The sequence below is a fragment of the Anthonomus grandis genome, chromosome 15 (assembly GCF_022605725.1).
Source record: "Anthonomus grandis grandis chromosome 15, icAntGran1.3, whole genome shotgun sequence".
NCBI lineage: Eukaryota > Metazoa > Arthropoda > Insecta > Coleoptera > Curculionidae > Anthonomus > Anthonomus grandis.
In genome coordinates this window covers 15,395,749-15,421,491 of record NC_065560.1, presented here as the reverse complement: position 1 = coordinate 15,421,491, position 25,743 = coordinate 15,395,749, and the positions used below count along the sequence as shown (strand labels likewise).

General features: G+C 35.4%; 1 protein-coding gene across 10 annotated transcripts in view; it reads right to left on the bottom strand.

Annotated features, from left to right (window-relative positions):
- Window positions 1–25,743, bottom strand: part of LOC126745359 (NADH dehydrogenase (ubiquinone) complex I, assembly factor 6-like) — a 145,350-nt gene that overhangs the window by 73,539 nt on the left and 46,068 nt on the right. For 5 of the 10 annotated variants that reach the window (XM_050453170.1, XM_050453172.1, XM_050453169.1 and 2 more), the window contains one exon: window positions 1,859–25,460. The exons of the other annotated variants lie outside the window; for them this stretch is intronic. In XM_050453170.1, coding sequence (XP_050309127.1) covers window positions 10,011–11,963 — 1,953 coding nt within the window. In that variant the 5' untranslated portion in view covers window positions 11,964–25,460 and the 3' untranslated portion in view covers window positions 1,859–10,010. Of the gene's footprint in view, window positions 1–1,858; window positions 25,461–25,743 lie in introns of those variants that run through there. 10 annotated transcript variants of the gene reach the window in all.

Sequence of the window (25,743 nt, the reverse complement as noted above, 5' to 3'; positions counted from 1 at the left end):
CTTAGGGTAGAATACTTGGTCCAGAGAGAGTTCGGGCTGTATTTTTCCGACTAAAAATATTAAAATTTGTTAAACATATGTACCTATTAAAATAAAATCAATAACTTAACCAGTTCCTGAAAATATGCCATTAGAACGGCTTCGGTTATTTGAACAATTGCGTTGGCATCTTTCCAAATACCAAATATGCCATACTCCCGATCATACTGTTGGTACTTGATTTAACTGGCAAAAGATTTTCGGTTGCTTTTATGGCCTTTTCTCTTATATTTTGTGGAATTTCTTCCATTTTAAGCAAATATTTAAACAATCTATCGCAGCACGGCCGCGACATAATTTTATACCCGTGTTACAACAAACCACCCACTATTTTTTCGAATTTATTTGCATTTTTGCTCAATTTAATTTAATTTTTTTGACAATTTTTGTAATAATAAAAAAAAAATTGTGTGAAAAATATGTGTTATTAAATCTAACCATGACTCTTGCGTGACTTGATAAATGTTTTTGTTCGTTGTAAAATAACAATTTTACTATATATATTAAGCCGGAGAAACCAAACATATATGCACGCCTATGCCTTATTAAGAAAACGCCGCGTGCCAAACGTTTTTAGTTATTATACTTGTCCAAGTAACTTCACCTTAACTTATACCATTGTGTGCTTACCACCACATTGAACACACAAACATCAGCCACTAGACGAATCTTTTATGGAACCATTCAAAGCCCATTACAGTGGGGAGATAAGAACAAATGCCAGAAACTGCATTTGATGCAATGGAAATTTTTAGGCAAGGCTTATTTAAGAGTTCAGCCAGGTGATATTGATGTTACTGGTTTTCAAGTCACCGGATTTTTTCCCGTTAATCCAAATACCTTTCGTGAATCTGACTTTCTTGCCTCCGAAACTCTTGAAAAAGATGAAGTTGGTGCTGTTACTTCTTTTCCGGTGCCTCAAGATGCTGAAAATTCATCGCCACCAGCAAAAATTGTAACTCCTGAGATGGTTTCGTCTGCTCCAGTCATTCGTAAAAAAACAGCAACCGAGGACGAGAAGCAAGAAAAGCTGTCATAATAAGCTTACCAAACGGAACTGGAGTCATCAAATAAATTATCTATTTTAACTGCATCTAAACTGCAAGTTTAAAAAAATTGGGCTCCATAAAACAAGTTTGACTAATTCCGATACTCGCATGATATGAACGTCAACAGCCATATCACCAAGTAGTCAAGCTAAGCGTAAGACGAAAAAAGGATACACTTTAGAAAAATCGAGTAGCTCTTCTGACGAAGATTTTGTAGCAGATGATTCATTATTTACTGACGAAAATTGTGAAGAAGTTCCGGTTGTTTCTGAAAATTCAGAATGCTTGTTTTATGGCGAAAAGTTTAAAAGAAATATTGCTGTTTTACTTTTTTTATAATAATTTTTTTTTCAAGATTTTTTAAATTTTATATAAGTTTAAGTTATAATGAGTTAATTTGATATTTTTTTAAATTATTTTGAGTTTTGCATGTGATTAAAATAGAAAAAATTATTACAATTTGGATTAAAAAAAGTATTTATATATTTATCGCCTTTACTCGACTTCTTTGTTTGTTTTGTTTTGTTTCCTTGTTTGTAAGTAGTACATTTATTTTTAAAATAACTTAATAAAATGTAATAAAATTTGGTATGATGGCTTTTACTGGCACATTTAGAAAAGTATATTATAGTTTTACAGAGAATATTTGAAAGTATCATAATTTACAGATTTTCATATAGAAACAATATATCCAATAAGAACAAAAAATAGTTCTGAATTTACTTTTATGCGTAAAAAATGGAAATTTCAAATCAATGAAAATACATAAAAAATAGACACAGAGATGATTTATTAAAAGATACACAAACATACACTCTTATAATAGAAGTTTTAATATAGCCCAAATGAACAGTTTTACTTCTCCTGTCATATTCAGTAAATATATGTCTCTTACTAACCCCCATAATGTTTTCAGTAAACTGGCCTTGAACGTTTCTCAAATTCCATTATATCTTGATGACAGCGTTCCCCTTATTCTTCCGAGTAAAGTCCCATATTATCTTTAAATTTATATAAATGAGAATGTAACAAAAATATGGGTAATATGGGAAAAACCGACCAGACGGGCAATACCGACCAGGCCATTTTTGATTTAAAAAAAACTTCAAAACAATTTTACTACAGCGACACCTATGACCGCTTGCGTAATCTAGAAGCCAGTATTGTGGCCACCACTTTATCTAATGTTTAGGGTATGTGGTAAATTATGTTGATAAATACAATTCTTCTATTATTTATCATAAATCATAAGTGCAGTTATTTCCGTTGTGCATTATGTGAACTCGGCTTTAATGTCAAAATGTAATCGTGTCATGTATCATTGATCTGTCTTGTCAGTAGTTATCACTTGTCATGTCATGTTTTATGTTTATCATGCTTTTCTAATCGTTATAGTCCATTTCTTAATCCGTAGGAGCACGCGAAAGGGTCGATAGCCATAAAACGGTCGTAAACCATTGGCGTCCCGCTTTTCAAGTACATTAAGACCTGAATGTTTTAATTTGTTGGGTTTATTTAATAGTGCAAGAAATAGGCCAATTTTAGCCATAAATTCTTTGAATTACTTAAGTACCTAATGAACAAGTTCTTTTTAACCCTTATAAGTAGATATTGTCTAGGTAAATAAATATGGAGGTATAAGTATTATAGGTACCTAAATTGTGCAATCTTAAATGCAAACAGGTAGTTATATTTTATGGTATATAATGTAGATATATCCTAAAAACTTTATTTATTTTTCAGTATTGTTACGCATTTGTTGTAAGAATGTCAAAGTTTAGCCCCGTAGTGTGTAAAGGTGTTTTAGATTTTAAAGCAAGGACTATAGTACTAAACGTACATGATGCACTTGTACATCAAATGCCTCTAAGTACTGTTAGAAATCTAGTTTCTACATGTGCCAATATGACAGGCATAAGTAAAGCAACAATTTACAGACTTCTTAGTGACAGAAAAAGTGAAAACCGTGAGAACTTGCCTAAGAAGAGTGTAAAGAAAACTGCCGGTAGGAAGCCGATAGCAGTTGATGAGACAGCAAAGCATATCATCAGGAGGACAGTACATTCATTTTATTTTAAGAATGAAATCCCAACTATCGATAAAATTTTGACACTTACAAAAGAAGACGAAAATGTACCAGAAATGGGAAGAAAAAAATTATGGAAAATTTTACAAGAATTACATTTTTCTTGGCAAAAGCAAAATAGAAAATCTATTTTAATAGATAAAGAAGAAATATCAGAAATAATAGTCTGTTGGAGAAGAAAGTATTTAAGGCAAATTAAGGAGTATCGAAAGGAAGGAAGAAACATTTATTATTTGGATGAAACCTGGCTTAACGAAGGACACACCGTAAGCAAGTGCTGGCAGGATAAAAATGTTGGAAGCTCCCGTCAGGCTTTTTTAGAAGGTTTATCAACTGGCTTGAAGTCTCCTTCTGGTAAGGGCCACAGATTAATAATTACACATATTGGGAGCTATAAAGGATTTTTAAATGGCGGTCTGTTTGAATTCGAATCGAAGTCAACTAAGGATTACCACGAAGAAATGAACGCTGATGTTTTTGAAGATTATTTTTCCGAAATGATCAAGTCAATTCCCGAAAATTCAATTATTGTTATGGACAATGCCAGCTACCATTCAAGATTAATAGAAAAATTACCATCATCCTGCTGGCGAAAAGGGGAAATAAAAAACTGGCTTACCGAAAAAGAAATACCTTTTGGAGATGACGCGGTAAAAGCAGAGCTTCTGACAATAGTTACAGAAAATAAATCAAAATATAAAAGACACGTTGTTGACGAAATGGCAAAACAACACAATATAACTGTACTTCGTTTGCCACCTTACCATTGTGAATTAAATCCTATAGAGTTAATTTGGGCTTAAGTAAAAGGATTTGTGGCTAGAAATAATAAAACCTTTCAATTATAAGATGTGAGAGAACTTCTGAAAGCAGCAGTGGGTATCGTTACCTAAGAAAACTGGAGCAATGCTGTGAATCATGCTATAAAAGAAGAAGAAAAGATGTGGAGCCTCCATAATCTCCTATAATTATTATTATTATAGAAGAAACTGTCGAACCCTTAGTTATAACAGTGAGAATGTCTGATTCGGATGAAAGCGATGAGAGTAATGAAATGTGTGATTTATAAATTGATTTTTTTTTGTATATTTCGTAAATATTTTTATTGTAATATATGTAAATATGGTTAATAAATTAAAAGATCCTTATATTTATGTACCTTTCTTATAAATAACAAGATATGTTTGGAGAGTTGCATTTTTTATTGGTTGGTATTAAAAAAATTAAATTTTACAACAATTTTTTAAACATTTAAAAAACAATCAAATTGCGGTATTAATGAAAATTTTATATTTTATTTTATTTGCCATAGTTTTATATTGAGGCTTTTCCGCTTTTAAGAAATTTTTCTTGTTAATTTAATAAATATAGGTTATACCTACCAACCATACTTTTTCTAAAAATCTTCTTCCAACATTATTTATAAATTTTTCATAACAGATAATTATTTAACTTAAAAATTAAAATCAATATCCATAGTCGGGACGACACTGGCAACCCGTTTGTCATAAAAATGAACCATTGTTCCGAATTTTACGACCTATTGTATTTGAGACCATACAGGACTTGTCCACTTAAAATTGGGAAAAACAGCCTGGTTTATCTTTTTGTTACATGTAGAAAAATGGAAGACTTACCCTATATTTATGCTACATCTGCATAAATAATGAGGCACTGTGTTCTCACCAAAAAGGAAATAGAGTATAGTTAACAATTTTCCAATTATAAAATAAATCCTCTAAAATCAAATAGTGTTTTGAATTAAAATCCAATAAGAATCACGGAGCTCTACAGGTCCGTGGGCCCAGAGCAGTGCTGAATTGGATATTTTTGGGAAACACAGGAAAGATTTAAAGGTTAGTCATGTCTAAGTACCGGTGGAAATTTGTTTTGGAAAAGCGGGAAATATGTCAGGAAATACGATGACTGTGAGTCTGAAACCCTTCGATGGTAATGGTTTTGGGAACTGTGAATTCCCAGTCAAACTTCTCCTTGAACAGAATGAAGTCCTGGAAGTTCTCAGGTGCCTCCGACAGAGGATACTGCGTTACAGGCATGGAAGAAGAGTGACCTGAAAGCCAGAAATATCCTTGTACAGTGTATAAGTGACAATATTATAGAAATGATTCGCAATAAGTCAACGGCCAAGGATATTATGGACACTTTGAGTGGGACATACGCAGAGAGTGGCGTAGCCTCACAAGTACAGCTTCAGAGAAAGCTGAGGAACATGAAGTACCAGGCAGGCGAATCCATTAACAATTATATTGTGGAATTTGAAAGAACAGTAACCGATCTGAAGAATGCTGGAGGTAAAATTGATAACACAGAAATTATAAGTCAACTTTTAGCATCCATCTCAGAGCATAAATACCAGAGTGTTGTGACTGCAATTGACATTTTATTTTCACAACAAAGTTCTCATGTAACACTCGATTTTGTGAAAAGTAAATTGATGGCATAGGAAGAACGACACAAGGGACATCTTCCTTCATCAACCGAAAGCAGCCCTTCAGCTTTTTATGGCAATAAGCAGAAGAAACCTTTTAAGAAGAAGTTTCGTTTCCAGTGCTATCTATGTGGAAAAGTTGGACTATATAATAAGAAAGCAGATTGTTTTAAAAACAAGACGGAAAATCAAAAGGTAAACATTGCTGAAGAGGACAGTTAACCTGAGGTAAGCTTTGTTACTTATTTTCCTAATGAAAAAGCAGCCAAATTGGGTAGCCAAAATCCTTATAAATTTGTAGTTGATTCAGGCTGTACAAACCATATGATTGTAGAATCATTAGGGCAATTTTTAGAAAATAAAAAGCGAGTAAATTATACAATTAAAGTTGCAAAAGCTGGGGAATGTGTTAAGGCAAATTGGGAAGGCACATTACACCTAATTTCAGAGAATGGGAAGAAAATAAAACTTGAAGATGTTTTTGTTTGTGAAAATTTGGCTCATAATTTGTTATCTGTAAAAAAGATGGAATCAAAAGGTTTAAAAATAGTATTCCAAAATAGGGAGGTGTCTATTAGCAAAAATGAGGATGTTATTATTAAAAGGTTTCTTGGAGGAAAACTTGTACATATTAAATCTAATTATTAATCAGGAATTTAATAATTTAGCAAATTTCACCTCAGTTCACAATAACAAAGACTTATGGCACAAAAGGATGGGGCATTCTTCGAAATTCTTATCAAATGGAATTTGTGATGTTTGCATGGAAGGCAAGCAAACCAGGAAGCCATTTAAGAATTTACAGAAGGAGAGAAACGCCCAGAATATTTTGGAATGTGTGTCAAGTGATGTTTGCGGTCCTCTGAATCCACCTTCACATAACGGTATGAAATATTTTATTTCCTTCACTGATCATTATTCTCATTTTGCAGTTTTATATTGTTTATTGTTTATTTAACGAAATTCGGGAACACACTTTTATTGTCAACGTCAAAAACACTAACCTAACTCGCTTTGACTGTCGTTTAATTGTTTCCAAGGTAAAAACTGACTAAACAATTAAAACTGAATGATTTGTCACGAAGCGCGTCCTTTTTAAAACCCGATGGAACAGTTTCGAAATATTTAGAATTATCTTCATTGTTTTTGCCCAAAGAGACCAATAATTTTAGGAGAATACTGACAGTCAAAGCAAGCAAGTATACAAATTCTAGAAAATTAGAACTACAGGGATTTGCAATAATATAACCTAAATAACCTAAATTGGGGCCAAAATGGGGCTCTCAAACAAGATGAACTACCTAAAAACTAAACACTATAGATGAAAATAATAAACCAAACGTAAGTAGAACCCTAAAGAAACCCTACGAATCAACTTTAACTACACAATACTAATAAAATTGTACAAAAACTAGCAGAATAATTAACGTATTTACATTTTCATAATACTGCTCCCCTCTCAAGTTTGATCGTCCCGATCAAACATGGGACCACCTGAGTCATGATAGGGCGCTAGCCGGACGATGTTTACAATTTTCATCTTCGCTGTCGGATGTCGCTGGATACGGTACACCACGTCGTTGATTCTGGTGACCACATTGAATGGACCTTCCCAATCCTTCTGGAGCTTTGGTGACTTGCCCTTCGTCCTCCGTGGATTGTATAACCAGACTTTATCCCCAGGATTAAAACCGGTAGAATTTGCCTTTATGTCATAACGTGATTTCATCCTGTTACTTTCTAGATGAAGTTTATCCCGTGCTTGTTCGTGAACAATTTGTAAACGCTCTTGTAAATGGTCGACGTACTCCTCCAGGGTTTCAGACTTATGGGGTCTTCCAGTAATAATGTCCAAAGGTAAACGAAGTTCATCACCGTAGACAACTTTTGCCGGGCTTTTTCCAGTTGACTTGTGGATAGAAGAACGATATGCCAATAGGAATGGTTGTATACAGGTATCCCAGTCGGTTTGCTTAGAGTTTACTACCATCCTTAAATAGGTTTCAAATGTGCGGTTAAATCTTTCAACCATTCCATCAGACTGAGGGTGTAGTGGGGTTGTACGGGTCTTATTGATTCCCAGCAACTGGCATACTTGTTGGAATATTTGTGACTCAAAGTTCCTTCCTTGGTCTGAATGTATCTCTCTGGGTACACCAAATCGACAAATCCAGTTCTGGAACAGCACTTCAGCTACTGTCGTTGCTTCTTGGTTTGGAATCGGATAAACCTCGGGCCACTTACTAAAGTAATCCATAGCAACAAGAGCATATCGGTTTCCGGAGCTACTAGTAGGAAAGGGTCCTGCTACGTCTATGGCAATTCGTTCAAAAGGTGCACCAACAAGATACTGCATCATCTTTCCTCTTGTCCGGGTTTTTGGGCCCTTGCTTGACGAACACTGCTCACACTGTCGGCACCAGCGTTCAACATCTTGATGACTGTTCAGCCAGTAAAACCGTTCTCTCACTTTTGCCAAGGTTTTACTAACTCCAAAATGTCCTCCGCCGACACCGCCATGAACAGCTTCAAGGACTTCCGGAATACGTTTTCGAGGAAGGACTGTCAGATATGTCTTTTCTTTTCCATCTACGCTCTCCCAGACTCTTTTTAATAATCCATCTTTTATAACCAATGAATTCCATTGAGACCAATAAGCTTTAAGTTCTGGAGATTTGTCAGAAATGTCTTTCCATTCTGGTTTTGAAATTTCTCGAGATTTCAGTTCGTAAATAAGACCAAATACTGGGTCATCACACTGATCTTGGATTAAACTAGCTACATCCCACTCTTTAGAACTGTGAAGGCCAATACGATTACAAGTAAATATCTCTGGATGCTGTTTTGATTCCTTTTTAAAATAATGTTGACATGTTTCAATACAGGGTCTTCTCGATAAAGCATCGGCATTTTGGTGATATGCGCCTTTCCTATGTTCTATTGTAAAGTCATACTCTTGTAATCGTTGAAGCCACCTTGCTATTTGTCCTTCGGGGTTTTAAAACGGAAACAGCCATTTCAACGAAGCATGGTCGGTTCTAAGGATAAATCGTTGACCATACAAATATTTAAGGAAATGTTCAATAGCTTTTACTGCTGACAATAGCTCTCGTCTAGTGACACAATAGTTTCTTTCTGGTTTTGATAATGTTTTACTGAAATCAGCTATTACTTGCTCACCATCTTCATATTTTTGTGATAGAACGGCCCCAATTCCAACATTACTCGCATCGGTATCCAAAATAAAAGTTTGTCCAGGAATCGGATATGTTAAAATTGGAGATGTGCATAGTGCTCTCTTTAACTGTTGAAATGCTTCTTCACAGTCTGTTGACCAACTAAATACCACTTTGTCCTCCGTGAGCTTATGTAGAGGCTTTGCAAGATTAGCGAAATTTCTTACAAATCTTCTGTAATAGGTACAAAGGGCCAGAAAGCTTCTTAACTGGTGTTTGTCAGTGGGTCGTGGCCATTTTTCGATCGCCTCTACTTTATCTGGATCAGTCTTGACACCTTTTTCTGATATTACATGGCCAAGGTATCGAACTTCTTTTTGAAATAAGCAACATTTTTTAGGACTTAGATTCAGGTTGGCCTCTCGCAGTTTAACAAATACCTTTTGAATATTCTTCAAATGATCTTCAAATGTTTTCCCCAGTATGATAACGTCATCCAGATAAACTAAACATGATTCCCAAGTCATTCCACGTAAAACTGTGTCCATAAGTCTCTCAAAGGTAGCTGGAGCATTGCAGAGTCCAAAGGGCATTACTGTAAACTGCCAAAGTCCTGTTCCAGTCGAGAATGCGGTCTTTTCCTTATCTTCTGGGTGCATCTTTACCTGCCAGTATCCACTCTTTAGATCGAGTGTTGAGAACCATTGTGAACCTGATAGCGTGTCCAGGGTGTCGTCAATTCTTGGTAGGGGATAACTGTCTTTCTTGGTAATATCATTCAGTCGCCGATAGTCTACACAAAATCTAGTGGATCCATCCTTTTTCTTCACTAGCACAACTGGAGATGTCCAAGGACTCTGAGAAGGCTCTATCACTCCTTGTGTCCTCATTTCTTGAAGCATTGAGGAAACTTCTCCTTGTTTAGCTATCGGAATTCTTCGAGGTGCTTGTTTAATCGGAGTATTGTCTCCAGTGTTAATTCGATGCTGCACCAAATCAGTTCTTCCCAAGTCTTTATCGTGCAAGGAAAACACATCTTGATTTTCTTCAAGAAGACGTCGCAATTTACTACACTGGTCCATGGTTAAATTGGCAGAAGATTCTTCAAATAGGTTTTGTAAACATACAGGAAAAGGTCTGTTTAAATAACGACTTCTATCAGCATTTTTCATGACTGCCACTACTTTAGAGCATACGCCAATGTTCTCTCCTTATTTCAGGTGTTGATCATATCCTTTTAAATTTACCATTCGAACCAAAATAGTAGATTTCTTCTGTGTAGTTAACGTCTTGGCTGGAAAAATTCCTTGACCATATAGTTTGCATTTTTCCATGGGCTCAATCAAAACAGTTTCTCCCTCTTTTCCTCCAGTTGTAGCATAAACCACCACCTCTGAATTTCCTGGTATAGTAACATCCTTGAATAACTTAACGACTCTGGTATTTACTTTATCTTCATATAGGTGGTGCATAAAAATCTCTTCATTTCTCGTCGTCAATATCCGGTTATATACATCCATTTTAAACTGCTGAGCATTCATAACATCTAATCCTAATATGACATCATCCATGATTTCTGCCACTAGTACTGGCTGTTGGAATGTTGTTAAGCCAATGGTGACTGTAGCTTTGTGCAATCCAAGAATCGGGATCCTTTTTCCATTTGCAGACTCCAGAATTAAATTGGGTGGTGCTGAGAGCCTACAGTGTGCTACGATGTTCGGCTTCACGATAGTATGACTTGATCCTGTATCCACTACCATCTCACATTCACGGCCGCATATTTTTCCCGGTACTACCAAGCTCTCTCCAGGATGTGGCAGCCGGTTTAGTTTTATACGTGGGGCTTGGTAGCACCCAGCCAGCTTGAAGTTGAAGTTTTCCTGGTTCCTTGGATCTCTTAAAGGCTTGGGGCATTGACGTTTAAGGTGCCCCTCCTCATTGCAATTCCAGCATTGCAATGGTCTTTTAGGTTTCCTCGCTAATAATGATTCAAGCTTCTTTAGGCGGTCTTCGAGATCACTTTCCGAAGTTCTGATTTGTCTTATTCGTGTCTGCCTTCTAGTTGCTTGAAAAGCTGCCTCATACTCTAGTCCATGGGCCAAAGCTTCTGATATACTTTTATGATGAGCCATCCTTAGAGCGTGGTTAGTATCTGGATCTCGAACTCCGTCAATAAAACAATTTATAGAAATTTGTTCTCGGAACTCTGTTGGGGCTGAAGGGTAAGCCAGATTTACTAATCGAGCAACATCGGCCTCAAACTGTTGGAGTCCTTCCTCGGGTTGTTGTCTTCTAGATTTCAATTGAGCCTGGTACACTTGTTGTAGATGGGCTTCACCGTATCTCATCTCTAAGGTACGCACCAGTACGTCGAAATTGAGCTGATCCTCAGATGGCACCATTCTTAATATTTCTGTAGCTTCTCCTCTAAGGCTTAGCTTAAGATTGATTGCCTTTTCTTCGTTATCCCAGCGATTTCCCCTAGCAGCGGCCTCAAATTGATTCAAATAGGTACTCCAAGCTTCTTTGCCGTCGAATTTTGGTGGCTTTACTTTCATCATTGTTTGCATTCCAGGATCGGGATGAAGAGGAGTCCGTTTTACTTTCATCTCTAGTTCTTGGATCTTTTTTTGTACTTGCTCCAATTCTTCTTCTACTGTTGCTTCAAAGTTAGTCATTAATTGTTTCTGATTCTTCTCCAGATCTTCTTTAAGTTGTAAAACTCGTTCCTCTTGTTTTCTGTCTCGTTCCTCCTGCTCCTTTTTAAGATTATTTTTTAAATTAAGTAAGTCATCTTTCATGGTTCGAATCAGGTCTTCATTTTCTTTCTTTAGGTCATCTTTCATGGTCCTTATCAGGTCTTCATTTTCCTTCTTCAGGTCAGATTTAATTGTCTTTAGTAAATCTTCCTGTTTCTTGTCTCGCTCTTCTTGTTTGCGGTCTCGTTCTTCTTGTTCTTCCTTCTGTTTACGGTCTCGTTCTTCTTGTTTGCGGTCTCGTTCTTCTTGTTCTTCCTTCTGTTTACGGTCTCGTTGTTCTTGTTCTTCCTTCTGTTTACGGTCTCGTTCTTCTTGTTCTACTTTTTGCTCGTCAAACTTCCTTAATAGCAGCTCCATCAATTTCTCGGTCTCCATATTGGCCTGACTTCTTGTTAAAGGCATCCACTAAAATGAGCTTCCAAATATCCTTTACTTCTGACACCAATTGTAACGAAATTCGGGAACACACTTTTATTGTCAACGTCAAAAACACTAACCTAACTCGCTTTGACTGTCGTTTAATTGTTTCCAAGGTAAAAACTGACTAAACAATTAAAACTGAATGATTTGTCACGAAGCGCGTCCTTTTTAAAACCCGATGGAACAGTTTCGAAATATTTAGAATTATCTTCATTGTTTTTGCCCAAAGAGACCAATAATTTTAGGAGAATACTGACAGTCAAAGCAAGCAAGTATACAAATTCTAGAAAATTAGAACTACAGGGATTTGCAATAATATAACCTAAATAACCTAAATTGGGGCCAAAATGGGGCTCTCAAACAAGATGAACTACCTAAAAACTAAACACTATAGATGAAAATAATAAACCAAACATAAGTAGAACCCTAAAGAAACCCTACGAATCAACTTTAACTACACAATACTAATAAAATTGTACAAAAACTAGCAGAATAATTAACGTATTTACATTTTCATAATAATATTTTATGCAAAATAAAAGCGAAACATTCTTGAAATTTAGGGAGTATATTTCGATGGTCGAAAATCAATTCAAGAAATTACCTGAACGCCTCAGATGTGACAACGGAGGAGAATATGTTTCACATGAAATGAAAAACTTTTGCAAGCAAAAAGGCATTAAAATTTAGTATACGGTGCCAAGAACACCAGAACAAAATGGTGTAGCAAAAAGGTATAACAGAACTGTATTAGATAAGGCAAGATGTCTTGTTTTTCAGGCTAATATGGATAAAATATTTTGGGACGAAGCTATATCCATAGCAGCATTCCTGCATAATAGAACACCAACTTCTACACTAGCAGATAATAAGTTGCCAGCAGAAATTTGGTTTGGAAAGAAGCCTGATCTGTCTAAAATCAAAGTATTTGGATGTTTAGTACATGTTCATGTTCCCTCTGAAAATCGTTGCAACAAGTTTGACAAAAGAAGTCAGAAAATGTATCTTGTGGGATATACAAATAAGGGATATCGTCTCTGGAATCCAGAAGAAGAAAAAGTTGTTGTTGCAAGAAATGTTGTCGTCGATGAAACAAGAATGTTTGGAGTTTCGAACCAAGAAGAAAGAGTTACAGTTAAGTATTATGATAGTGACTCGGAAAACAGTTCAAATGAAGCAACTGAAATGAAAGAAAATAACCAAGAAGATGAAAGCCATGATGGAAGACCAAAGCGAACCAAACAAATTTCAACCCGTCTTAAGGACTATCAACTTGACGAAGAGGATAAAGGGATGATGGCAGCATTATTTTTAAGTTTGAACTCTCCACAAACTTTCGAGGATGCCATGTCACAAGGATGGAAGGAGGCCATAGAATGTGAATTGAGTGCAATTAACAAAAATAACACTTGGGAACTAATTAAAAGACCAAGCAATGTGAAAGTCATTGATGCAAAGTGGATTTTTAGGGAAAAGGACTTAAGTGATGGGACAGTTGTGAAAAAGGCTAGACTGGTTGCGAGAGGATACCAACAGGGACAGTTGAACTTTGATGTGTACTCTCCTGTAGCCAGGATGACATCTATTCGTGTACTTCTTTCCCTAACTCGAAAAATTCATCCATTATCCCAAAGATGCTGGTCATACACTTTTATAAAAGGTAAAAAACACGAAATCTACAGCATCACAAATACATTTAATAAAATAACGAAGGTTACATGTTTCGCTGGACTAGAGCATCATCAGACCTAAACAATAATTAAAATTATGTAACCCGAAAAAAGGAGAATTCAACAAAAACTTACCATAACATACACAAAACACCTAATATTTAAGTAAACAAAGATTACAATAAAGTGGCACTATCTATGTACAAAGAACTCAACTAAACAATCAAATCACTTTATACATTTTAGAAATCTAACCATCATTTAAGAGTCTAGAACTACTTGAGGTTATTAAAAACTAGGTGACCATCAAAATCAAACCTTTCATTAACACAGGACAGATCTGGGCTTTTAAAAGCTTTACTAATCTCCATTGTCTCCAACAAGTCTAGTTTTTTACTTTTGTTGCATTGATGCAGTATTTTTATATTTTGGCTGTCAGGAAAATCATGTTTGGAGTCGAGAAGGTGATTAGCAAAAGCTGATCTGGTCACTGTGATTTCAGTATTTTTAAATTTATTGTATTGGGCCTTGTGTTTACTAATCCTAGTAGAAATCTTCCTACCAGACTGGCCGACGTACACTGCAGGGCACTCTTTACACTTAATCTCATAAACTCCTGGAGAAGATAGCGAGGGTAGTTTATCTTTAGTTTTAATTAGATGTCTTTTTAAGGTATTATTGGTTTTAAAAGCTGGGGTTATGCCAAATGGAGAAAAAAGCGGGATAGTTGTGACGAAATTGGTCCAAAATAAGGAAACGACCTAAAAGTTTTGATATAGTTTGTTTGTTGTCTGATAAAATTAAATGGTAATTTATACTTGTTCACATACTGAAAATACATTTTATATATAGGTTTAAGAGGGAAAAAGAGACTGACTGACTGCTAGTTGTTTAATGGTAAGGAATTCTTTTTTAAAAGCTTCACGAGAAAGTGGGATGTTAAAAAGTCTGTAAAATAAAGAATGGAAAGCAGCAAATTTATGTGAGGACGGTGATGTTGAACTATATTGTATAATATTATCTGTTGTTGCTTGTTTACGAAATATTTCAAAGGATATCTTATTTCTTTCCCTCTTAAGTAAGAAATCTAAGAATGGTAAGGTGTTGTTATGTTCCCGTTCGATTGTGAACTTAATTTTAGAGTGAAGAGAGTTGACATAATTATGGAAATTTGTAAGCTCTACCTCATTTCCATTCCAAATGAAACATATATCGTCCACATACCGTTTATAAAAGATGTTATTTTTAAAATTACTGCTCATTATTTTTGTTTCTAAGTTGCTAAGAAATACTTCACTAAGAAATGGCGATAAACAAGAGCCCATTGCTAGTCCTTCTTTTTGTTTGAAAAAACGGTTGTTAAATTGGAAAAAATGTTGATCTAACACAGTAGAAAGAAGCAAAAGTAGATTTTCCACCAAAAGTGAATCAAGTTTCCCCCTGAGAAGATCTTTGACTAAGACCAGACTATCTAGACTTTCCCTAAGTGTGCAAAAAGACATGTACATTAACCAACCGGACTTCAAATGTGCATTTTTAAATGGGGAATTGCCAGAACCAGTGTACATGGAGATACCCGAAGGAGTGAAAACATACTATGCTTCAAGTGAGTATGTTTTTAAAAAATCTTTGTATGGGCTGAGAGAAGCACCTAAGCGTTGGTATGAAAAACTTCATATGCATTTAATTGAACTGAATTTTAAAAGATCTAAGTGTGATCCCTGTTTGTATTTTGATGAGGATATCTATCTTATCCTACATGTTGATGATATAATACTATTTTGTGAAAGTCAAGAAAAATTATGTATTTTTAAAAAGAAAATTATGTCAGTATTTGAAATGCACGATCTCTCACCAAATTGTCAACAAGATTTTGTTTTAAAATTTTTAGGTTTAAAAATTGAGAAATTTGATGGTATGATATTCTTAAGACAAACAGATTTAATTCAGAAAGTTTTATCAAAATTTAATATGCAGAACTGTAAAACAGCGAATATTCCAATTCAAACAAAGTTAAATTTAAGTTTTTATATTAATAAAAATGAAATTTTATCATATAGGAAGTTAATTGGATTCTTAATGTATGTTATGTTAGGTACAAGACCGGATCTTAGTTATGCTATTTATTGCTTTAGTCGTTATCAAAACTGTTAATAATGAACATTGGAAATATTTAAAAAATGTTCTAAGATACTATCAGATCAAATCATAAATGCTTATGTTGATGCTGATTATGCAAATGAATTAAATGACAGAAAAAGCATTACTGGATATGGAATTCAAATTTTTAATAATTTTGTGTTTTGGAAGTCCAAGAAGCAAGCAACTGTTTCTCTAAGTAGTTCAGAAGCAGAGTGTTTAAATGTTTAAATAGCAATAAAAATATGTCACAGCGGCAACATCGAATTACGTAAGCCAGGGTTTTTTGCATGCGTACGGACAGGTACGACGCCGACGCGACGAAGCGAAAAAAAGTAGTTTAGGTTTTCTGCTTAACCCCTATAAACTGTTTATCTATGGTTTTCTGTATGTGTTGAGAGTACAACTGGAATAAATCACACCGTAATTTTTAAGAAATTTGGTTGTTTTATTTCAAAATAGAGATACAAAAAAGTGTAATTTAAAAACATGGTCCTTCGTGTCGAATAGTGAATAAAGTGGCCTGTCGATTTGTGATAACGACGCTGGTAAAAAAGTGAAAAACCGTAAAATCTCGAGTAAAAAGCCGGTGTTATTTTTTCGAGTTCAGACAAGTCATGGAACAGTGGCGTGTATAATAAAAGCAAAGCCGCAACAAGGCTAAAGCCGCCGCTAAAAAGTGTACCTGTTACCTGTTTTGGTTTGGTGTTGTAAAGCGATAATTAGCTGTACTGGTTTGGTGGACTGGAGTCTGGAGTGTGCTGATATCTGACTACAATATAGTATGATGGGACGTGTACTGTGTAACTACTACAAGAGATAAATGTGAGTCCTTTCCAATTTGTTTTTCCTTTTTACCGAGTAAAAAAGTGGTTTCCTTTACTTTTCGTGTTGTTTGTAATTTAAAATAATGTCAGAGGAATTACAGCAACTTATTAAACAGAGAGGGGCAATTAAGACACGTCAAACTCTTTTTAAAAAATACCTTGAAGGGTTGCAGGGAGTATTAAGGTGTTGAACTTAATAATGTAGAAAAGGAAATTATTATTGAGCTTGAAAGTAGATTAGAGAGATATTCGTCGGTATTGAGTGATTATGAGGTGCAGAGTCAGATTGAAGTGTCAGTAGATGAGTCAGATGAGAAAAAACAGCAAGATGATCGCGAAGAGTTTGAAAATGTGTACTTTAAATTAAATTCGCAGGCAAAAAAGCTAGTAACTGAATATTATGCGTTTTTTGAAACACATAAGGCTCAGTCAAATACTTCTAGTTCTCATGCTGACTCTCAGCAAAGGCCTCAACATAATCAGGGTATACAGGGTGTTCAAGGTGTTGAATTACCTGCAATAAATTTACAAACATTTTCTGGTGACTACAAAAATTGGTTAGAGTTTCGGGATTTGTTTGACTCAATAATTAATTCTAACAGTGGAATTTCAAATATTCAAAAGTTCCATTATCTGAGGGCATTTCTGGGGGGGGGGGGGGTGCTGCGTAGGTAATTAGGAGTATTGAGCTTTGTGGAGATAACTTCACCCTAGCATGGGAAAATTTGTGCAAGCGGTACGAAAATCGGTGTATTTTAGTTCAAAATCATGTAAAAGAGTTATTTAAGCTGCCTAGTTTGACAAATGAAAGTTCTAGTAATTTAAGAACTATGGTGGATAGTGTGTCTAAACATATTACATGTCTAAAGGGTTTAAATCAACCATGTGAGTCTTGGGATACCCTTCTTATTTATATTTTGGGGGGGAAACTAGATAAGACAATATTTCGAGAGTGGGAAGAGAAAAAGGCCAAAACTAGTGATGAACTTTTCCAGAGTTTATGGATTCCTTAAGAGCAAGGGCTGATTTTTTAGAGAATTTAGAGTTGTGTAAAGATAAGGTGGAGAAAGTAAGTGTAGATAGAAATTATAATCACAAAAGAGTGTTTAATGCCCAAAATGTCCCTTTTTCTAGTAACTCGTGTTCTATGTATGCCGGTGCTCATGTTTTACCTAAATGTGGTAATTTTTTAAAATTATCTACCAATGAGAGGGTAGATAAAGTAAAACAATTACATTTATGTTTTAATTGTCTTAAAATGGGTCATGCTTACACTAACTGTACGTTATCTCGATGTCAAAAATGCAATTTAAAACATCACACATTGTTGCACTTTGTTCGAAAAAGTAATGCTGAACCTCATTCTGAACAAAATCCTCAGGAGTCTCAGGATGTAGCAAATTCCTTAGTGAATACTACAATAAATATGTCTAGTGAAGGGCGTTATGACAAAGAGCAAGTGTTGTTACAAACGGCTCTAGTGCAGGTGAAAGACATAAATGGTGGCTACCAGGTGTGTTGAGCACTTTTGGATAGTGGCAGCCAGAGACATTTTATATCACAGAAGTGTAGTGATAGATTGGGTTTACCTAAAATAGAGTTGTCATCTACTATGACGGGTGTTGGAAAAACAATAACCCAATTAAAGTATCGGTGTATGGTCCAGTTAGAAGGGCTTAAAACCAATTATAAACCTGAACTTTCATGTTTAGTAATCCCTATTCTAAGTGACAAATACCCATCAAATTCCTTTAGTACAGGGAATTGGCCTATTCTAAACCACATAAATTTAGCTGATCCAAGTTTTAATCATTCAGGGGATATTGATATCCTTATTAGTGGAAGTGTTTATTTGAATTTGTTGTGTATAGGTCAAATCAGTCTGGGTGAGGGTTTGCCTGTCCTACAAAAAACAAGGCTGGGCTGGATTATTGGTGGTGGATTACAGGTGGTGAGTGTAACAAGGGAAATCTTAACAAGGTATTACGACCATCTATTTTCAGGAAAGTTTAGTATTAAGGACATGTTGCAAAAGTTCTGGGAGGTGGAGGAGGTGCAAGTTGAGAAAAAATTGTTGTCAGGTGAGGAGCAACAGTATGAGGGTATTTTCTCTAAAACAACAAGTCGAAATGAGTCTGGGCGTTTCATAGTCCATATTCCCCTAAAGGTTTCACCAGAATGTTTAGGTGATTCGAGACACCAGGCTGTGAGGAGGTTCTTTGCATTGGAAAATAAATTGGCAAAAAATCCAATATTAAGTGAAAAGTATGTAGCATTCATGGAAGAGTACAAGCGTCTAGAACATATGGTGGAAGTCCCTCCAGAGGAGTTAAATAAGAGTCCTTCTTTTTATTTTCCACACCATTGTGTGACCAATGATAAGAGTCCAACTACTAAATTAAGAGTAGTGTTTGACGGGTCTGCTGTTTCTGAGGGTGGTGAGTCTTTAAATAGTATCCAGTTAGTGGGACCTACTCTGCAAGATGAGTTATTTCAAATCATTTTAAGATTCAGACAACATAATGTTATATGTGCTGACATTATTAAAATGTATCGGCAGATACTGATTCATCCTAGTTGGACTTGCAGAGAATTGTATGGAGGTCAGATCCATCTCATGATCTTTTAACGTATAAACTTCAAACAGTAACTTATGGCACATCCTCTGCCCCATACCTCGCAGTCCGATGCTTAAAACAGTTGGCAAGTGAGTCGAGTGACACATATCCAAAGGCATCCAAGGTCATTGACAAGGATTTCTATATGGATGACTGGATATCCGGATCCGAGTCTGCTGGTGGAGCTATTAACCTGTGTAATTAAGTGAGTGAGGTGTTAAGATCTGGAGGTTTTGAGTTACAAAAATGGGCATCTAATAGCAAGGAAGTGTTGGATCATCTAAGGGACAAATACTCATTATCCTCTATTTTAGTGTTTGGTGAATCAGAAAAAACAAAGACCTTGGGTTTGTACTGGTTGTGTGATGAGGATTACTTGATGTTTCGTATTAATACTAATAATAGGGATCGAATAACAAAGAGAACTGTGTTATCAGACATAGCACAAATTTTTGACCCTTTGGGGCTGGTGGCTTAAAAATACCTCGACATGTGTTATGTTATAATCCAGTAAGCATCGAAATTCATGGGTTTTCTGACGCTTCCTTGGAAGCTTATGGAGTATGTATATATTTACGTAGTGTGAGCAATAGTGAAGAGATTATTATGCTCAAAGTCGAAGGTGTCACCCTTAAAGGTATTAACAATACCCAGATTAGAGCTTTGTGCTGCCTATTTATTGGCTAACTTAGTACATAAGGTAAGAACGTCAATGAATTTAAAATTTGATGCGTGTTATCTATGGACCGACTCTAGTGTATGTTTGAGCTGGATTAAAACGCCACCAAATCTCTTGCAGTAGCTTGTAGGTAATAGGGTTTGTCAAATCCAGTCAATGAGTTCCCCTGATCAGTGGAATCACATTTCATCGCAGGATAATCCTGCAGATGTACTATCTCGAGGCATTAGCCCACAAAACCTTGGTAGTTTTGAGTTATGGTGGAGAGGTCCCCATTGGCTTGCTTATCCTAATCATGACTGGCCAAAATCCAAATTTAACCTTCTAGTTATCTAAGTTACAGCGTGTGTGTGCCTATTGCCGGAGATTCATTAAAAATTGTCAAAAGAAAGAGTCACCTGAAACATCTTCTAATGTGAGTAGTCCTTATTTGTCTGTGTCTGAGCTTCAAGAAGCTCTTTTGGTGTTGGTTAAAATCTCACAACAGAAAAGTTTTAGTGAAGAAATAATAGATTTATCCAACAATAGAAGTGTGAGTATATCTAGCACAAACTAGCAAAAAGATTAAATCCATTTCTAGATGACAAAGGATTCCTTAGAATAGGTGGGCGGTTCGAACAATCTAATTTTGATTTCGATAAAAAACATCCAATTGTGCTTGATAGTAAACATGAGCTTACAGGTCTTTTATTCAAGCATGAGCACATTAGATTATATCATGCTGGTCCCCAGTTGCTATTATATTCGGCGAGAGATAAGTACTGGCCTATAGGAGGCAGAACTCCTATAGGTCAGAAGAATGTTACCTGCTGATCGGGTAATACCTGCACCTCCTTTTTCTTCATGTGGAGTAGACTATGCGGGTCCAGTGGTTATTAAAAATAAAAGGGGTAAGGGGTGTATTAAAATAAAGGGATGTATCGCAGTTTTTGTCTGTTTTACTACAAAAGCTATACACCTTGAAATAGTAACTGAACTAACTAAAGAAGCCTTTATAGCGACATTTCGGCGATTTGTGGCGCGGCGTGGTAAACCCAATAAGATGTTCTCAGATAATGGTACGAATTTTGTTGGGGCTAAGAGTGAACTAGAGGCACTTGGTAAGTTTCTTCAGGAGTCCAGTGATAATATTAGTGAATTAATTGCCAATCAAGGTGTGGAGTGGCACTTCATACCTGCCTTTTCACCTCATTTCGGAGGGCTATCGGAGGCCGGTGTAAAATCCTGCAAGGTTTATTTAAAGAGGGTACTGGCGAATGCGTGTTTAGTATATGAAGATTTTTCTACTCTTTTGTGTGAAATTGAAGCCATTTTAAACTCCCGAACCCTAACACCCATGTCCAATGACCCTAGTGACTATTCCGCTCTAACTCCCTCACTTTTTTTGATTGGGCGACCAATGATGTCTTTACCAGATCCAGAGGTGCGACATATACCTGAAAATAGACTTTCCGTATATCAACGCATTCAACAGATGCAACATTTCAGGTCGCGTTGGGCAGTTGAATATGTCTCCGAGCTGCAAGTTCTGCAAAAGTGGCACACCAGGCATGTTGGTAGTTGTCAAGGAAAACAACATTTCTCCTCTTCGGTGGTGTATGGGTCGTATCGAGAAAGTTCATCCTGGTCAAGATGGAGTGGCCAGAGTGGCAACCATAAAAACTGAGCATGGAGTGATTAAAAGAGCATTTACTAAAATTTGTGTACTAGCTATAGATGCTTTAGAGGAGCCATGCTCTAGTGACATCCCTAACTCCTAAGACAGTGATTGTTCGAGGTGATGTTAAAATTAGGCATTAAATTTAATTAAAGGTTGTTTCTCGGGTTGTTTAGTCTTAAGTTTATACCTAATGTGTGAAGGTCATAGCTTTAGAGTGTGTTATTATGTTTCTTTCTTCTTTTTATTGAACCCCTAGTGGCTTCAAGGCGGGGAGCATGTTTAAATGTTTAAATAACAATAAAAATATGTCACAGCGGCAACATCGAATTACGTAAGCCAGGGTTTTTTGCATGCGTACGGACAGGACGACGCCGACGCGACGAAGCGAAAAAAAGTAGTTTAGGTTTTTTGTATGTGTTGAGAGTACAACCGGAATAAATCACACCGTAATTTTAAAGAAATTTGGTTGTGTTATTTCAAAATAGAGATACAAAAAAGTGTAATTTAAAAACACAGAGTACATAGCATTATCGGACTGTACTGCAGAATGTATTTTTGTTGGTTGACCTTCTGTCAGAATTACTCCATATTAATGCTTTCAACATTTTTGAGGATAATCAATCCTGTATTAAAATGTCAAATAGGATTAAAATATATAAGTTATAAGAATTGAGGGGGTGTGTTGATAAATATAATTCTTCTATTATTTATCATAAGTGCAGTTATTTCCGTTGTGCATTATGTGAACTCGGCTTTAATGTCAAAATGTAATCATGACATGTTCATTGATCTGTCTTGTCAGTAGTTATCACTTGTCATGTCATGTTTTATGTTTATCATGCTTTTCTAATCGTTAGTTAATAATTTTCTAATTATAAAATAAATCCTCTAAAATCAAATAGTGTTTTGTGTTAAAATCCAATTAGAATCACGGAGCTCTACAAATTAAAGTTGTTTTTCCAGCGTGTTGATGTATTATTTTTGTCCCACAAAATAGGTAAATATGTTAAAATCATTGTAAAATAGGGCATTTTTTTGATACTATATTTTAGAACACCTTTTGAAGTATAGATTTTATAAATTTTTCCATGTAAATCTTTTTGATTTTTTGTAGGTTAGGTTAATGTAATCAGACTATAATGTCTATGGAGGTTACATGGGTAAAATTGACGATACTGATCGGTTTTACCCGAGTTGGTTGGTTTTACCCGATTATGAACAAAGTTTTTTTTCTATTAATAGATTTGTTTCAACATGCCTTTTAAATACCACAGGAAAACTAATCGAGCTTCCTGGAATATTGAAGACATGACGTCAGCCATTAACGCCGTTCAAAATAATACTTTAGGCATAAGGAAGGCCGCCAGAACCTATAATGTGCCCCATGGAACTCTACAAGACCGTCTTAGGGGAAAAGTTGATAATGTAAAAAAGCGCCTTAGAAGGCAGACAGTATTAAGTCCTGTTCAAGAGGAAGACCTAGCAAACTATATAATTAAAATGTCTAAAATGTTTTATGGGTTGTCTGGGTTTCAAGTCAAGAAAATTGCGTTTCAATTTGCACAATCTAATAATATACCTAATAACTTCAATAAGGAAAAAAAGAGTATGTGGCAATGATTGGTATTATGGTTTCTTGAAACGTCATCGAGTTAAGAGATTTAACAAGAAAGAAGTTGATTTATTTTTTACAAATCTCTCTCAAGCGTATGAAAAGCATAAATTCAGAGCTGACCGCATTTGCAATGCAGATGAAACTGGAATAACTCATGTTCATATTCCTCCCAAAATTCTAGCTGTCAAAGGACAACGTCAAGTTGGCGCCATTACGAGTGGGGAGCGTGGCAAACTAGTTACTGTGCCTTGTGCCATGAGTGCTGCGGGGGACTATATTCCCCCTATGTTTATATGTGGCAGAGCGAGAATGAAGTATGAGCTTACGAATAATGGCCCAGTAAATGCAATTGACAAAAATTCTAAGAATGGGTGGATCAATGAAGATCTCTTTTTGGAATGGCTTCAACATTTTGCTACACACACTAAGTGCTCAATTAATGATAGGGTCTTACTTATTATCGACAACCATTGCAGCCATTGCATAATAAACGTCTACAACTTTTGTAGAGAAAATGGAATAGATATAGTAACCCTACCTCCTCACTTATTACACAGGTTGCAGCCATTAGATGTTTGCTTTTTTGGGCCCTTAAAAACCGCGTATAATCGTGAATGTGATTATTTTTTAAAGGCTCGAAATTATCAAGAAATTGATCAGACAGATATTGCTGAATTATTTAAAAAAGCATGCAATAAAACAGCTACAATAGAAAAAGGTGTAAAAGAATTTGAGACCACAGGAATGTTCCTAATGAATCGAGAGGTAATAAATGAAGAAGAATTTGTTGTCATTGAAGAAGAGGAAGGAAACGAAACACAAGAAAAAGTAAAAAACAAAACATATCGACAAAGAAAAAAAAACATATGCCCATCAACTACTGATATGAACGAACCTCAACCAGGGTCATCTGGATTGTGTCAGTTCAAGAAGCCACAGCAAAATAAAAGTGATAGTGATTCCAGCGATTCGGGAGCAAGACTAATCTCTTTTACCGATGAGGACACCGATAATGAACCAGACAGGACCATTGGTACAACTATCTCATTTGAAGATATTCAACCAATGCCACGCTTTTTAAGATCGGTAGAAAATAACCGAAAGAAAGAAGTAGAAGCTAAAGGAACAAAAAGAAAAATAATAAGCAGTGGTAATCAGAACGAAGAAAAAAAGAATACAAAGAAAGTACAAAAAACTGGAAGAAGCGACTGAACCATGCATCATATGTACGGAATTTAGAAAAGATAAGGAATGGTGGGTGACCTGTCCTTGTGGAAATCACAAAGGTATATATACATATGTCATTTTTGCCAACCCTAAAGTGGTAATTTTTCAGTGTTTATTTGAGTATATTATATTTAAGTTAATTAGTTTATAAGGTAATTTGTTTTCCAGAATTATCTTTATTTTATACCTATTAAACGTTATAAGCAAACAAAGGCGTTTATACTGTTTTTCTCGTTTTATATTGCACGGTGGATATTACCCGACCAGGTGGTCGATATTACCCAACGCATATGGCTAATATCGACCAGATATGGTAACACTATTTTTTTCAATAAAACTTAAACTTTTTTAAGACATGTTTTGCTACTTATGCATTATTTTCCTATTCCCAAAACTAATAGTTTTTTGAAGAAATTAGGACCCAATACCTAATATAATATTTATAGAAATTATTTTTTCTTAAGCGGTCGATATTCCCCATACTCCCCCTAAACCTTTCACATCATGACAAAAACAGAGTCAATCTTCTACTAAGAAACAATAAACTTCTTCATGTGTTTTCTTTAATGAGATATTCAAACACCAGAATAACGTAAATTTCATTGCTTTAACCGTGATGTTAATAACTCTGCTTTACTTGTTGGTAGATTAAAGTTTCTTATTAAGTCATTAAGATCTTTAAAGTTAAAAATATTCAAATTGCTTCTTAAAAAGCAAACATTTTCGATTTGTAACTGCATTTTATATATATTTGCTTATATAAATTAAAAATATATTAAGTAAAGCCCGCGCGCATTTTTTTTTGTTGACCGGTGTTAAGTTTCTCTCGGAAATAAATCCAATTTAATATTGGATTCCAGGGCCCAAAAACGGACGTTTCTAAGCAAGTTTTTCATCTAAAAAGTTGCTAATGATTTTCGGCATGTAAATATCGGTGCTTAGACTGTTTTAACCAGTCTTGGCATGCCTGACCTATAGCCTTGTCAGTGGATTCGCCGACAATTGGGGAGAGCTTTTCCCCAGAGAAACAAATTTTTGATGCCTCTGGAAAAAAAAGTTTTCTAGATATTTGATAGAACAAAATATTCATAAATTCGTTGAAATTACTGTACAAAATTGTTTCTTATTTAATAGGGTATTGAATTAAATACGGAATATAGAAACAAATCAAATTTTAAGTAATTGTATAATTAAAAAATTTTGCTTCCCGCCGTATTTATTCAAAATTTGATTTGTTTTTTTATTCTGTATGCATTGAAGAAAAAGAAAAGATTCTGTAAGTTTCGCCAAATGATAATATATTTAGGGTAATAGAGCATGAAAATTA